The sequence below is a fragment of the Musa acuminata genome, chromosome BXJ1-8, assembly GCF_036884655.1.
Source record: "Musa acuminata AAA Group cultivar baxijiao chromosome BXJ1-8, Cavendish_Baxijiao_AAA, whole genome shotgun sequence".
In the NCBI taxonomy this organism is placed as follows: domain Eukaryota; kingdom Viridiplantae; phylum Streptophyta; class Magnoliopsida; order Zingiberales; family Musaceae; genus Musa; species Musa acuminata.
The window spans coordinates 45,388,919-45,405,385 of record NC_088334.1 but is presented as its reverse complement, the minus strand read 5'-3'; the positions used below and the strand labels follow the sequence as shown (position 1 = coordinate 45,405,385).

At 36.2% G+C, this 16,467-nt stretch overlaps 1 protein-coding gene across 1 annotated transcript; it reads left to right on the top strand.

Annotated features, from left to right (window-relative positions):
* The first annotated feature begins 2,058 nt into the window (after nt 1-2,058).
* LOC135588159 (long chain acyl-CoA synthetase 6, peroxisomal-like) lies at nt 2,059-16,295 on the top strand. Its single transcript, XM_065080152.1, has 23 exons — nt 2,059-2,250; nt 3,552-3,612; nt 3,678-3,755; nt 4,020-4,091; nt 4,189-4,270; nt 4,924-5,029; nt 5,137-5,213; nt 5,652-5,696; nt 5,794-5,880; nt 6,930-7,019; nt 7,137-7,216; nt 7,311-7,404; nt 9,999-10,087; nt 10,183-10,271; nt 11,975-12,104; nt 12,195-12,313; nt 13,033-13,156; nt 13,243-13,329; nt 14,285-14,388; nt 14,465-14,550; nt 15,652-15,738; nt 15,826-15,912; nt 15,988-16,295. Exons 1-23 carry the CDS (start codon nt 2,133-2,135, stop codon nt 16,081-16,083), a joined length of 2,088 nt encoding a protein of 695 aa, XP_064936224.1. The 5' UTR covers nt 2,059-2,132; the 3' UTR covers nt 16,084-16,295.
* Nucleotides 16,296-16,467: the final 172 nt, after the last annotated feature.

Here is a 16,467-nt window from a genome sequence, read left to right as displayed (position 1 = left end):
TAATCAAATATTTTCTAAATTAAATAAAAGTCATAAAAAATGTCGATCCGAAACAAACAGCTATGTTGAACGACTATGGGATGTGGGACTTGAGACACCGAGTACGCTGTCACGACATAAACAGCTAGTAAATAAGCCTAATCCGAAGTCCAATGAGGTGACTAACTAAATACGTGGTCCGCATAAAACAGTACGCTTACCGAACGCAGGTTCCGAAGGGGCAGTCAGCCGTGACTCACCGTGGTTCAGGAACATCTGAAGTCTAACTACGCGGGTACCAGACACGTCATTTCCCTGTAGAATGCGGGCTCTGTAGCAGAACAAAATGCGTTGACTTTGGGAGATATTGGACGAGTATAAGGATTTGTTTTGGTCGAGAAATAGAAAGAGATAAAAGAAAGATTCTAATTTAAAGATAAATAGAAAATAATCACCGGAGGTCAACGAGCAAATTCGTTGGAGGAAAGTCTTTCACCGTCTTTTCGCGTCTTACATAAGATCATCCAATTTGGAAAACAAATATATATATAAATAAAAGATTAAGTGCAGAGCTCCTAGAGAGAAATGATTTAGATTTTTTAATAGATAAATCAAAAGAGAAGAAAGAAAAATAATAATTTAAAGATAACATAAAATAATCACGGATAAAAGTCTCACCTTCTCAATATTATATTTGGACGATGAAATCTTATCATTAAAAATATTAAAATATATATAATAGAAAATATTATACTTGTACCAAATCAAATATATTGTTTTTTTTCTAAAAATAAAAATATTTTATCCAAAAAAAATACTATTGGACTTGTGCCCAATTACATTCTCCTAATTTGATTTTACTTGAGGCGCCTAATTTTAATCATTTTAATAAAAATTATCCTTTGTCATTCACCAACTATCTATCTTTAGTGGCATCACTCATCACATTCGCTCCTTACTCTCACCGTTAGTTATACTATACGTCCTCTCCTCCCTTCCTTTTTCTCCTCTTATTCCTCTCTTCTTTCTCTCTATATAGTGTCGCTTGCCCCATTACCTCCACCCTCCATTCTTATTTTGAGTGGTGTCACTCATTACCTTCTTTTCGGGAGACAAATAAGGCAAATAGCATAATAGCAATATCCTTCTTCATATGTGATTTGTTGGATTGGAGAAAGACCACAGAGGAACCTGATCGATTGATGGTGGCATAGAAAACATTAAAGTAGCTGAGCTAAATAAGGGTGCATATAACATTTTCGTGATCAACTAAGGTACCAATGCAAAGGACACAAACAAAAGGGCACATCATGTTAATGACAATAATTATAATCTTATTTTTATCACAAAAAAGAGATTTAGTGTGGCATTACCACTCGTGCTACTACAACCGACGATTTGGGTGGGAGAGTAGCACAATAAGAGGGTTGATTATGCCGGTGACAATAATACACAATTGGTTCTTTGGATTGTTCTTCGGGATGGAAGCATAGGGCTACGGGAGACGAGAAAAGGGAAAGGAGGATAAGAGAAATAAGATAATTAGCGATATTACTTGTGTGGGAGCAAGGCATGGAGGAGATAGAGGTGACCAATGATGTCGTTCGCGATAGATTACTAATGGAGAATGAAAAGATATTTTCATTAACGTGGCAAAAAAAAAAAAAAAAAAAGGAGCGTGTAAGATAAAAATCAATTAGAAAAAAATATTCGATTAAAACCCAACAGTAAGGGTTTTTTAGGTAAAATAATTTTTAAAAATAATATTCTTAATTTGAAGAATACTTTTTTAAATAAAATATTTAATAATACTTTCATAAAAGAAAATTTTAGATTCTTAAACTAATCAACTTTATTTAAAATAAAAAACCACAGATCTAATTCCAAGCATGTTGTCGCGGTGGAAACACTTGCTGCATCAAGATATGGTAAAAAGTGAGGAAACCTGCCGAAGAAAGGCCGTCATGGAAAGTGTTCGGATATGGCGTGCGGATGATGGTGACACGAATACTAGACGTCTGCGCAAGAGAAGCCGTCCTATCTAAATAATAAAATATCTCCGGCGCTGTATTGCATTCCATCGTTATTTTAATGTGTCGCGAGATCGAGTCGTGAGAGGAAGAGAGGAAGGGCAAAGACGAACAAACCTGGAGATGGATTCCGCTCCCCAACGCCGTCTCCGAGCCATCGCTGGTCATCTCCTCGCCTCCAGCGACCGTGATCCGAACGCTCGTCTCATCGCCAATCCAACCGCCGGCGAGTTCGCGCTCGGTACTCGTCTTTTTCGGCTTTTCTTGCGTTCCTTTTTTGGGAAACCCATTGAATCGGAATGGGTTCTTCTTATTCTTTACCTCCCTTTCTTCTCCGTCGTTGGATTGGATGGTTCTGTTGATGTATGATGGGATCGTGAAGGGATGGAAAAGGGGCTTTGTCGAATAAAACTGCTAACAAGTGATCACTAAATCCTTCCACATCGTCGAATCTCTGCTCGGCGCTGCCTTTTTGAGGATATTCTAGGTGGATAATACAAAGTGGGGATTTTTATTTGTTCTGTTCGTATATGCTACAGTTATTTGATGTCACGAAATTTGGTTCGTGATTCATAGGCATTCCAGATTGCCTCTGAGTATTTGGTGCATCACGTGCTATTATCTTGAATTGCGTTGCATTGAAATCGTTCGTTGGGGTGGAAGATCAGTCTCGCTAATTCCCACATCATCAAGCAGGATCCGTCCGACAGGGTGTATCTTATATTTCTCGTGCAGTCAGGGGTTTTATTTTGTGAATTTTTAATCCAAGGCATCCACGATTGTTCATTATGGAAGCATTTTACTCGATCCATTCTCTGTCTATATACCTTAAGGGCTTATCTATTCTCTCCACGATCCATTTGCTGTCTATATAACTTAAGGGCTTATCTATTCTCTCATCGTGAGGCTCATCCTTCCACTGTCCACTGATTTGTACCCTAAAATTGAACTTCTGATTTACTTAAATCATCTGATTTACTTGGATCATATCATCTGATTTACTTAAGTCAGCATTAGATCCTCATATTATGTAATTTTTCTTTTGCCTTTTTCAACTCAGTTTTTGGTCACAAACATAGTACTTTCATGTTAAAAGAGAATTATTTGCAATTTTCAAAGATCCATGCAATGCCATTTTGATGCGTCTATATCATCTATGATTACAGTTTTGTGGTAATGACATATGTGCTTTTTTCATATTCAATTAAATTCGAGCCATCTATCCAAAAGCATGGCAACATGACAAGGACAAAAAGAATATTCTCCCTAGAAGAACTCCTTCACTAGATTTATTAGGTATTTCTTATTTGTCTTTTGCTTACACATGGTTTAGTTTGCAATTCAATTGTATGTCCAGAAGACAATGTTTTTATTTCTTTATTTTGTTTGACTATTCCAAGACATCATCTACTACAACACTTATGACATCTCTTCTTTGATAGACCCAGAATTGCTAGTTTCTCTTTTTTTGTTGATTAGTTTCTCATGTTTAAGTATATATTTCTTAATAAAGAGTGGATCTTAAGTTTTCACATCATGCAGCACAGGGCTACAGTGTTGTTCTTCCTGAGAAGTTGCAAACTGGGAAATGGAATGTGTACAGGTAGAATTTATATTGGTATCATTGATCATTCCATGGTTCATCTAATATTTATCTTATCCTGGCAGATCTGCACAATCACCACTGAAGCTAGTCTCTAGATATCCACAGCATCCTGATATTGGAACACTGCATGACAATTTTGAGTCAGTATCTCCAATATTCCTTTTTTCACTAAGATATACTCGAGCTTTTTGAAAAAACAAAAATGCTACGTACTTTGCTAATTATCATACCAGATGTACCAAAATAATCCTCAAAATTTGTGTTCTTTATGTATTACATTAGGATCATTTATTTCTTGTCCAAATATTATCGTTTATATGTATGCTTTATTGCATGCTCTTTCATCCTCGTTTATACATGCTTACTATTTTTGTGAAATCATTTTTACTGTGGACAATGATTAGACATGCTGTCGAGACTTTTCGAGATTACAGATACTTGGGAACAAGGATTCGTGTGGATGGAACGGTTGGAGAGTAAGGCTTTTCTAATATTTTGGCCTCTGGGATGCTTATTATGTCATTTTCTATGGATTTTTTGATATCTGATGTTGCATAATCTTACATGTTATAGGTACAAATGGATGACCTATGGTGAAGCTGGTACCTCCAGGTCAGCAATAGGATCTGGCCTTGTATATCACGGAATACGCACAGTAAGTTAATTAGATTCGGGTATCCTGCATTTTGGAACTTCCCGAAGTACTAATGATATCACACTAGTTCAATCAGGTGCTGATATGCTGGTACTGTGGCACAATGCCCATGTGTATTCTTTTAGGTTTTTAGGAATTGCATTGTTATTTGTTTGCATTGGTCGCGGACCAGTCCAACCATGTTCTAGCATCAGAACCAAAATGAAATTTTCGGCCTTTATTATGATTATCTTCTACTCAAGTAATCTATGCATTCACAATGAAATTTTAAACCTTGATTATGAGTATCTTCTACTCAAGTTTTGGATGCATCAGTTAGGAAAAGGTGAGTCACTTCATATGAGAGGTCCTGCGAGATGCAAAGGGAAACTAAAGAACACTTTCTTGGAATCATTATGAGGAAAACATGGTCCCTTGTGAGTTCTGAGGGTAGCTAGATGATTTGCAAAGATTCCAAATAGATAACTTGAATGACTGGGAGTAATTTGTTGTTATAATCCATTCACTACCAGGTACCACTCTCGCATCATAAGTTGATTGACTGGTAGCTGTATCCATGCCAAACCATTAAATAAATTTCAATATAATAACTAATTAATCTCTCTCCTTTTTTGTCCTTTGAAATAAATACTTTAATATGCTACTTGTTGCAGGCTGCATGTGTTGGACTCTATTTTATAAATAGACCAGAGTGGATCATTGTGGACCATGCCTGCTCAGCATACTCTTACATATCTGTGCCTCTATATGACACTTTAGGTATGATCTAATTCACTAGTTGGTAAGGTTGTTTTCTTAATTTTAAAAAAGGTTGTTTTCATATTATTTTGCTTGTTAATAATAGAAGGCACTAACATTTTTTGCAGGACCAGATGCTGTACAGTATATAGTAAATCATGCATCCATTGAGGTCATTTTTTGTGTACCCCAAACACTGAGCATTGTAAGCTTCATTCTTGAGCCTTTTCTGAGTTATTTGATCTTGTATTTAATGCATGCTAAAGCACATTAAACAAGACACATTTGCTCTTTTATTAAGGTAAAATTTCATAGGTGCTCCCTTTGCACCCTTATATCATAGACACTCTTCTAAAGGTGCAAGTATCATATATTTTCTCCTGAGTGTTGCTTTTATAATATCATCTTTTTTTAGGTTGGTGCTGAATCTTTAGTATTTGATTATGCCAAAAAAGTTACTTATTCTGTTATTGTAGCTTTTGAAGTACTTTATTTTATTTATATTATATAACTATTAGTTTTGAACTGCCTGTGAGAGGATTATCCATTACCATTTTAACTTTTTTTTTTTAATTTTCCACCTATAATGTATTTAATCTGGTCTTTTATGCAACTTTCTTATTATTCTCACTTGGTTTTTCAGCTACTAAGCTTCTTATCTCAGATTCCATCTGTTCGTTTGATAGTGGTAAGATGACTTATATCTAAAATGGTTATTATTTTTTGTTGTTATTATGAGGAGCTCTCTCTAGAATTTTCTTATTTGCATTTTCTTTTCATAACAGGTTGTTGGTGGTATAGATGAAAAGATGCCATCCGTTGCTTCAAGAACTGGAGTGGAGATTGTTACTTACTCAAAACTACTTAGTGAAGTAAGTTATGAAAATGTATTCGGAGAACATTCATGAATAATTTGCACATGACTTGAAAGAGGACATGATTATAGGATTATGTCTTTTACTTGATGAGGGCTTAAAGATAAAGTGAATAGGGTTCTTTTACAGTTTTACTCCAAAAAAGTCCTTTCCTGTATGATTAGACATGTGGATTTCCCAAGTTTTTTGGTCTTAATTGGAGATTTCTGAGTTTTTTTATTTTTGGGAGCAATGCACTTTTTGCATACAAAATATGTTACCTGAAGTATCTTAGCTTGTCTGCAATTGTGATAACGAAGTCTTCCCTTTGCAGCTTTTTGCTGTTGAATGGTACCTTATTCGTAAATGACAGTGCAAAATGCTTACAACTAAGTGACCGTGCTAGGTCTATCAAGTCAGAAATTTCCAAACCGACACATCATCATTATCCAACTTTCATAACAATTTTATGGGCTTGTTAGTTCAGGTTCACATTCTCAATATGGAAATTAATGGAGTGCATAATATACATTTGCTGCATGGTATTTCATGAGAGATTGGTCTTTTTATTGTCATCACAGTTCTGCTTGATCCTATTATTCATGGGAGCCTGCAGTAGAGGTTGGAAGAGATGATATAGGAAAAGTATGACAATGAATGATGCTAGTCGAAGTATTTTCCCATCATTGTAAAAGCGGTATAAAGTGTGAAATATTAGCATCCTCTCTCATCCATAATGCATTTTGCTTAAATTTTCATAAGTTTGCTAGAGGCTTTCTTGGTTTACCCTCACCAGACGGTGCTTGATTGATGTTCTTGTTTTGGACATTCATTTCTTTCTAAACCATATATGTTTTTGACAAATGGGTCTGTGTTATAAGAATGGCCCTGATGTTGTACTCAGGTGTTTTGCTTTGCCTCTATATTACATATATAATTTTGATCAGTTTTATCCAAAGTCCAGACCATTTTGTTTTTCCATGAAACATAAGTTCTCTGGCTTATTCTAATATTTTATTGTTTACATTTATTGCCTTTTCCAAATTGGGCCTTCCTTTGCAATTTAGGGGCATAGTAACCTGCAGCCATTTTGCCCACCAAAACCTGAAGATGTTGCAACTATTTGCTATACCAGCGGTACTACTGGCACACCCAAGGTACCGAAGAATTTCAGTGTGACCAAATGAAAGCTGTTTCAGAGCAGCTCAATTTTTGTTGCAGTGTTCTTTCCGTATCTGTTATTTGATTAATTATGGATGAGCTTTGTTCCACAGGGAGCTGTACTTACTCATAAAAGCTTAATTGCAAATTCTGTTGGAACTAGCATAAATATCAAGTTCTACCCTTCAGATGTGTTAGTGATTCTTATATTGTTTTATTGGTTCTTATTTGCCTTTGCTGTTGTTAATCATGGCATGTCTCAGATATTCTCAGTTTCCTTCTTGCAGTTATATATCATATCTACCTTTGGCCCACATCTATGAGCGTGTTAACCAAATTTCCTTGGTGTATTTTGGTGTTGCTGTTGGTTTCTACCAGGGGGTAAGAACTTCATAATTTTATTTCTTTAAATTAAACGGTTCTGGATACTAAGAGGTTCCTGTCTTTTGATTTAAGTTAGGCTACTGTCTGCTTAGTAGTGATACAACTATGGACAAAACCATGATCAACCAATTTTTAGATAAATGATTATAAAACCTAATTAGCAATTAATACAAAGCTGTCAGCAGCAGATTAGGACTCATTCTTTCTACAAAAACTTGGCCCGTCAGGTTTCAAACTGACTTGAGTCAACCTCAAGGCAATGTGAAACTATCCTGCAGTCATGATCAATGTGAAACTATCCAGCTGTTCGGTAATAATTCTTGGGCTATGTGGTTTACAATCATTGCTTGAGGCAAGCAACATTAAATGGAGATTAAAAACCGTTGACAAGTTACTAGTGTGGATTTTGGAAACTATGGTTTCAAATACCAGAATTTACCAGTTTGACCAAGGACCAGTATTGAATTATACTATTGTCTTATTATTTTTTAATCATACCTTTAACTGATACCAGGTGGTATAGATCGGTATACTGTCTATTATACTGGTATTGTATCGGTTTGGTAAATTACGAAAACTGTTATCTGATTGAGATTTAAATTCTTGTCATGGTTTAATATTTGGTCCAAACTGACACGTACTGAGTGGTATCCACCGGTCCAAGGCTGAATCAGCACACAGACCAAGGCTGAATCAGCAGACATATTTCTTTACTGGTCAAATTTATTATGTTCATTCAAGTTCTACTTCCCCCTTTCGATAGAGTTGAAGCTTGTTTTTTTATTGACAAGACTGTAGCAACTGTCCTTTTATCAAGGATTTCTGTATCAATCATATTGTTCAATGTTGCAGTATCATGCAAATGGAATAATGTCATGATACAAAGTGCATAATATTCTGTAGCAACCACCAGGATGTATCAAATACATTTCGAGTCTTTACATGATTTTGCATGTTGCTATATGGTCAGTAGTTCATGTGCCTTCTCTCAGAGTGCAGATGGTTTTGGCCAGTTTGGTCTTAAAGATATATTCAAACTGAACAAAACTTGTTTGGTGTGAAGCATTAACCGGAAATTAATCCAGTTATACTATTATTGATGTAGGATAACTCTAATACCAAATTTAACTACAACATGTTCGTGATCAGTGGAGGAATTGTTTTTAATGTGAGATTAGAAGGGAAAGATAGAGGAAGCGAGAGATAATAGAAAAAAAGACAATCGGCATACTTGTTTAGGCTCAAAGATTAACTCATACCTTCCAACTTTCTCACTCGTGGGCGGTGGAATCAGATTGTGGCCTCACACTATTCACACATGTGATAAAAGTACTTCAATTTATTCTATCATTTTTTGACATTCAATTATGATACCCTTCTCCTCTTTTATGGACTCCCTTAGTACAAAAAAAAGATAAAGATATAATTATGTCATGTCAAATCAATCACTTTTTTCTTATTCAAAGATGATAACATGCATAATTGATTTGGAAAATGATCTTTCTTTTTTATGATAGATTTGATTGATGAAGTGATGAAACTTCTTTGTAGAGTTGAGATCTTCAATTAAATTCAAATTTTAGTTGCTTCAATTTTTCCTTGTTTACTTCCTTTTTCTTCTTCTTGACTAATCTGGGAAACTAAATTAGAAATATTGGAGATGTTCTTTAATAACCTGCCATGAGATATGTTTGGTATTGTTTGTCAATGAAACCTCTGGGAGAATAGAAATGATCACTTGAGTTTGTAGCTATCCATGTCACCTGCTCTCTAATAACTGTAGACAACATGGATGTGCCCCTGTTATTTCTGGGAATTTTCTTTAGGATTGTAGATTCTATTGTAGGACTACTTCCAGTGCTTTCTTCACTTCATCTCCAGGATTTTTCTTAAACCTTCTCAAATCTCAAATCAAGGTTCGCCGTACCATACCGTACCGGCATTTCGACCCGGGCTCGGTACCGGTACGATACGGTATACCGTTCGGTACACCCAGATGTACCGAGCACTGTAGCACTGCTACAGTGCTACAGTGCACTGCTACAGTGCACTGTACGGGCGGACCGGTACAGGGCGGTCCGCGTACCGTTAGCCTGTCGGACCGGTACGTACCGCCCGTACCGGGCGGTACAGTCCGGTATGGCAAACCTTGTCTCAAATCACATTCTGTTGCATGCCTCCCTTGTGTCTGAGGAAAACAAATAATCATGCCTTCGTCTGGTTTCTTAAGTGTTCTACATTAGAAAGATATTGCAACTGGTTGCATCAGAACTACATGCTGAACTTTGACATTGGCAGTAAGATTATTCTATTTTCATATTGAAAGTTAGGATGCTAGGATAACCTAAGAGCCAGGTATGTGGAATAACATTATAAAAGATGGTGTTACTTTTGAAAGCTTGAGTTGCATCTGCTGCAGCAGATTTTACTCAATTTTTCATGTTACTATTTATTCAGTCAAATCACCATTATGGTTTAACTAATGATACTTTAGATTTTTAAACATGCAATTATTTTAATACGATACAAAGGGTTACATTTCCATGAACACATTCTTTTTGTAGACGAATTGTGATGGATTTTTTTTCCAGGATAATTTAAAGCTAATGGATGATATGGCAACTCTAAGGCCCACCTTATTTTCTAGTGTTCCTCGATTATACAACAGAATATATGCTGGGTAATACAATGTTGTGTATTTTCCAAAAAGAATAATTTAATGTGCTGTTATCTTTGTAGAAAAATTAATGAGTTATTTGTGACATTTCATTTCAGTGTTATGAATGCTGTGAAGACAACTGGTGGCCTGAGGGAGAGGTTATTCAATGCTGCCTACAATGCCAAGATGCAAGCAATAGCAAATGGTAAAAAATTGCATTAGATGTTAGAAGCAAATACTGATAAGTGAAGCAATATGTAGATTGAAAAAATTATGTGTGCTCAAGGAGTCAAGGTTCTACATTTCGGTCCGTGTCGGCATACTGATATACGGTGCCTTACTGCGGTTCAAAGATTTGCTTTGTTTTTTTTATTTTTTTTTGGGGGGGGTGGCGGCGGGGGCGGGGGGTGGTGGGGGTGGTAAGGAGGGAAGAGTAAGTGGAGGAGGGAGGAGCATCGGATGGGCCAGGGGTGGTGAGAGAAGAGGAATTGCACGAGAGAGAGAGAGAGAGAGAGAGAGAGAGAGAGAGAGAGAGTGGTATTATGATTAAAAGATTTAAAAGTAATGAGAACCGGGCTTACGGGGTCCAGGTCCATACCGAACTTGGACTAGGTGGTAAGTTTTGTACCACATGTGGACCACCAGAAATTGAATGGTCTGCATTTCAGTTGAAGCCTGAACAGGTACGTATCAGTCCACGTGAAACATTAAACCATGCATGCGTTGTTTGGGACATGAGTTCCTGCTTCCATCGTGTTGGCCCATCTTCATTACTGCACATATCTATATGTATTATCTCAACAAAACTGATCCAAGCGCAAGAAGATACAGGATTACCAAAAGAATCATAATAACCAAAAGTGGTGGATAGTTTCTGAAAGAATTAACAGCTATTGATAAATTATCATAAAAAAAGCTATCAAATAAAAGTAGGTTCTTTCTGCATTTAAAGTATAGAGGCCATAGGTCGAAAAAGAAAAGAAAGGAGAAAGAAGGTTTCTGCAATTTTCCCCTTAGCCAGTGACTGCTTCCTAATTTTTTCACCTTTTGCTAGTCCTAGTGACTCGTGAAGTTGAAAGGTCACTTCTTTGTTATCATTGTTCTTTTTGTAAAACTTTGCCAATATTTTTATGTTCTATATTAAAATCTAATGGATATTTGGGTTTTTTTTCCCAGAGGTTCTTAAATATTGCCATTTTTGTTACTCATTTGTGTTGTTAGATAACAGTAACACTTATTAAGTTTATCTTAATAGTGTAGACTCTAGTAGAGCTGTAACACACTAGCAGAGCTATTAATGCAACAGTGTGCAATAGTCACTTGTTTGTTTTGATTTTTGTTTTTGTAGACCATTGCTGATAGTTCTCATTAACGGTAGGACATTGCCTAAACTACAAATGTTTGTCATATCTGACAGCCATCTGTATCGCTAGATAACACGTGCCAAGGTCATCCATGATGTTATAGCACATACACACTAGAAGAGCTATCAATGAACAGATGTGCAACATTATTTCATCTGAATTTGAGTTAATATGTTGCAAGTTCAAGTACAATCTATATTGGGGTCGGATATAGGTGATTCCTTACCACAATTTTGGCTTCTTATATGATTAGTTTTGCTAACTCATGTAGAAGATAACTGTTTGCTGGTATTGTTTGCTAAACAGTGTCAGGAATAAAAAGGAAGAACAGAAGAATTAGGGTATGAAATAGACAACTATAATAAAAGAAACATAGAAAAGTTCAAAAATCAAGATGCAGCTGATATACGAAAAAGAAATATGGAATGGCATCAATATTATTGTGTGGCATTAGTTACTTTTCATTTAGTAATTGTTTGTTGATATTCCTATTTGAGATCCTTACAGATTTTGTATCAATTATAATTATATTGTATCCTCCCAGGAAAGAATCCATCGCCAATGTGGGATAGACTAGTATTCAACAAAATAAGAGAAAAGCTTGGAGGTCGTGTACGAATGATGACTTCAGGTGCCTCTCCATTGTCAGCAGATGTAATGGATTTTTTAAGAATGTAAGGAAGTTTCCTTAAAAGCATAAGTGCAACTGTTTGGTGCTGTTATATTTGCTTATTGTTCATCGCTAACAAGTATCAATGATCTAGATGCTTCGGCGGTCAAGTTTTTGAAGGTTATGGGATGACGGAGACAGCTTGTGTCATAAGTTGTATGGATGAGGGTGATAATTTAACTGGTCATGTTGGCTCTCCGAATCCTGCTTGTGGTAAGCTTAAATTTTATGGTTTGGAAAAAGACCTGATATTTCCTATAGCTAAACTAGCAAACTGCACCTAACATAATATGTTATGCTTGCAAATCTTTTACATGTCTTTTCCTACTTCTTGCAATATGCTGTAGCAGGCTTCACTCTGGTTACTAATGGAAGCAATGCTATTGTTGTTATTCTCTTTAGTCAACAATCTGGTTTCATCTGCAATTTTCGTCTCTTCTCACTCTATTTTGGATTTGTCTCTATATTCTTATTCCGCTCTCTACCTAATGTTATCAATCCAAAATCTTAATCCTATGTATAAGTAATTTCTCATGTATATTGGTTGGTATTGTAAAACTATTGATGACCCTCATAGTTTAGCTATTGAGTAACATGAATTTTCTAGCCTTGGGTAATGCACTGAGCCCCACTTCAGAATTACTCTAATCCTGGAAAGGTTATAGCTTGTTATCAGCTCTAGCTTTGAGTAACATGTATGCTAATTCAGCTCTAGCTTGTTATCATCTCTCTATTTCTCTGTCAATTTTGTTGTTTTTGTTTGTTTTGCTTCCATAATTACTTTATTTTGGTTTTATCCTGGCACCAATATGAGAAGCTTCAGAATCTTTTTGTGAGAAATGAGAGTTCCATTGTGTACTATTGTTTGAAGTCCCAACTCTTTTTGTAGTATTTATTGGATCCTTTTCATACTGGAGATCGTTCTTTGACAGAGATCAAGCTTGTTGATGTTCCTGAAATGAACTACACGTCGGATGACCAGCCATATCCACGTGGAGAAATTTGCGTAAGAGGTCCAATAGTGTTTCAAGGCTATTACAAGGATGAAGTGCAGACGTAATTAGATCGGCTTGTTGCTTCATATTTTTGCTACTCTATATTAAGAAAGCCTAAATTCACTGAAACCACAATTAATTGGACAGGAGGGAGGTAATGGACGAGGATGGGTGGCTTCATACCGGAGACATAGGATTGTGGTTTCCTGGAGGGCGTTTAAAAATCATAGACAGGTAATTGGAATACCAAATTCATGTAGTAGCAATAACAAAGTTTTTATTAATTGTTCTTTTTAAAATATAACAATTTTCTAGTTTCTGTTCTTCCATTATCTGTCACCCGTGAAAGGAAAACCAATTAGCTTGTACAAAATTTTATGATCATGTGCAGGCTAAAATGTTTCTAAATGGTTCTGACACAAAGTTACTAATGTTTGAATTTATGGTGTGATAAGTGTTGTTTCCTCGGGCTTTATTTTAGAAAAAGCGGTGCACTTGTGAAAATATAGTAAAAAAGGTATACCTAGTGCATGAGGCTCCCGCTAATGCAGGATCTGGGGAGGGTTCTTACCTCCTGCCAAAACAAAGAATGGAACTGAAATATGAGTGCACCATCAAACTGAAAATTCAATCACAAAAAGAGGAGCTGAGCTTTTGTTAAAGGATGGTATGATCTTGGTACAACAAGAGCCATAATGTCCCAACTTTCTGGAGATAATATGATCATGGTGACTGATAAAGACAATAACATTACTCCATTGTGAGATGTTTCAGGGGAAGGTTATCTGATGTTGGTTGTAATTCTCTTGTGGATCACACGTCAACTAGCAGATACCTGCATGGGGCATTATGCTGTATCTACAGTGTGCATTTTCACCCTTTGTTGGTTACAGGGATTAAAACAATCAGCATGAGCTTCATGCCCAATTTGTGCCAATATGATGTATGAAAGAATTCTGATTTTAGACAGTGGAGGCTCCATATCTTTGCGTAATGAACAATTCTGACATCCTTGCTTATGTGATCTTTGTTTTGTAGCATCTAATTTAAAAAAATTGTGTATAATTGCTTACAATGTCCTTGTGCTCTTATTTCTATGAACAAAATGTAGTTTTTTACTTGGTTTCTACTATAAATTTGATGTACATAATTACAATATCTGATGCCTATGGTTTACGAAAAATGATAGGAAAAAGAACATTTTTAAGCTGGCCCAAGGCGAGTACATAGCTCCTGAAAAGATAGAGAACGTATATGCCAAGTGCAAGTTTGTTTCCCAGTGCTTTGTTTATGGTAATTATGCTGACTACAAGTAGGTAGCGATCAACTTATGATGTATCTAAACAGTGAGCATCTTATTTTTTGGCAGGCGATAGCTTAAACTCCTGTCTAGTTGCAATAGTTTCAGTTGATCAAGACATATTGAAGGCTTGGGCTACATCTGAAGGAATAAAGGTTGATTTGCATTTGACTTGCTTTTGCTTTCTATACATGCGGAAACTTTAATTTTTCCTGCTTGCTTATAGAACTTGTTTTACGGCTATATGAGCCACATGCCCAAGGACAATTTTTTTCAATCCATCATATGTTCCAGCCAGTCAGCGGAGCATATAATACATCAGGATGGACTAAATATTTGGCTGGTGACCATATTCTTCTATGGCTACTCACATCTCATTTCTATTTTTATCGACTCATCTCATGGTTGCATCAATAACCTAAATCCACATGAAGACTCTCAAAATCATGTTCAACATTTTAGAATGTTTTGGACAATTGTACTCAGGACCAGTTGGACTTGGCAGGTTGCCATACAAATTAGACCAAAACACCTAAATTAGGTTGATGCTTGGTGACCATGTGCTGGTCTGTCAAAGATCTTGAAAATCAAAGTCCATGAGCATTCCATGAAACACTTTGGTAGAAGCTGAGATTCACATATGCTTTTAAACATGTGTACCTATTTAGATAATGAATGAGCTTTGGCATGCACCATCACTATTGTAAAATGTCCCTTCAGAAGTTTAGGACATTCTACACGTACCTTTTCTCTTGGAGATTGGATTGTTATCCTATCCTAGAACTTTGTACAGTTTATAATTGGCTATTGCAAGACAAGCAGTCATTGACTTGGGATCTAAAAAAATGTGGCCCAGTATACAAGACTTCCGCCAATGTTGGGAATGTGCAATGTACATAACTTTTGCCTCTACAAGTAGAAAGATTGTTTTTGTGGTTCGACACCGGCTGGTATCTAACTTTTTATTAATTATTGAGTTACACTGGATGGTATACATTGATGTACTGCCTGTACACAGGTGTCAGACTGGTCCAACAAGTTGTGGAAACCAATATTGAACTGGTATCTAAAATCTTGTATCCAGCATTATGGAATTGCCACTTGAACTATATTCTTTATGTGGAAATCAATATATTCTGCAAGATACCTCATCATTGGTTGTGCATTTGAATGACCTCTACTTTTGACTTTTCTGTTAACGTTCTTGAAAAGAAAATTATATGAATTTTTACAAGATCTAATCTTTGTTTCTTCAGTATGAAGATTTAGGACATCTTTGTGCTGATCGACGGGCAAGGGCTGCAGTCCTTGAAGATATGGATGCTCTAGGAAAGCAGGCTCAGGTAAAAATCTTGACCTTTGGTGACTCGATTAGTATTTCTGGATGCCAAATACCCCTAAAACTTAAATCTCCATGTGTGTGCTTCCAGCTGCGGGGTTTTGAATTTGTGAAAGCTGTCACCTTAGTTCTGGAACCATTTTCATTAGAAAATGGTCTACTCACCCCAACATTCAAGGCAAGTTCTTTATTCCTGTTCATCTATTTAAATTTGCATGGACAAGGTTCTAATATGAAGATTCATCCTTCCCAGATCAAGAGACCTCAAGCCAAGGCATATTTTGCAAAGGCAATAGCTGACATGTACGCTGAGGTATCAAAAGCTGATCTATCCGAGAGACCATTGTGATCTGCATCAGAATTAGACACACATTAATGAAAGCTGATGGAATTCCTCGACATATGTTGAAGAAATAAAGCTACCCCTTCGATTAGTGGGGTGTGGGACTGGCGACTCTTCCTGTTATAGATGATTGTACTATTGATTGGTGGTTTCAAGTTTAGACTTTCTTTTCGTTACTCTTATCAATAAAAGTGAGGAAAGTAATTATTTATGATTAATAGGATGATTTAATTCCAAGATAATTATATAAAAAGCTACGGGTTGGGAAAGATTAGTGTCACACATAATGTACAATTCTAATGTTGAATTCTCATAATAGCTCATAAGACATATATTCCAACTAGCAAAACAACTTTGTTTTACCCTACAATTCTGCGTTTGCTATCATAA

Excerpts from the sequence above, each read along its gene's own strand:
- LOC135588159 (XM_065080152.1), top strand. The coding sequence starts at position 2,133 with ATGGATTCCGCTCCCCAACGCCGTCTCCGAGCCATCGCTGGTCATCTC. Across the intron at positions 5,214-5,651 it reads TACCCCAAACACTGAGCATT|CTACTAAGCTTCTTATCTCA; the intron begins GTAAGCTTCATT and ends TTGGTTTTTCAG. Across the intron at positions 15,913-15,987 it reads TACTCACCCCAACATTCAAG|ATCAAGAGACCTCAAGCCAA; the intron begins GCAAGTTCTTTA and ends CATCCTTCCCAG.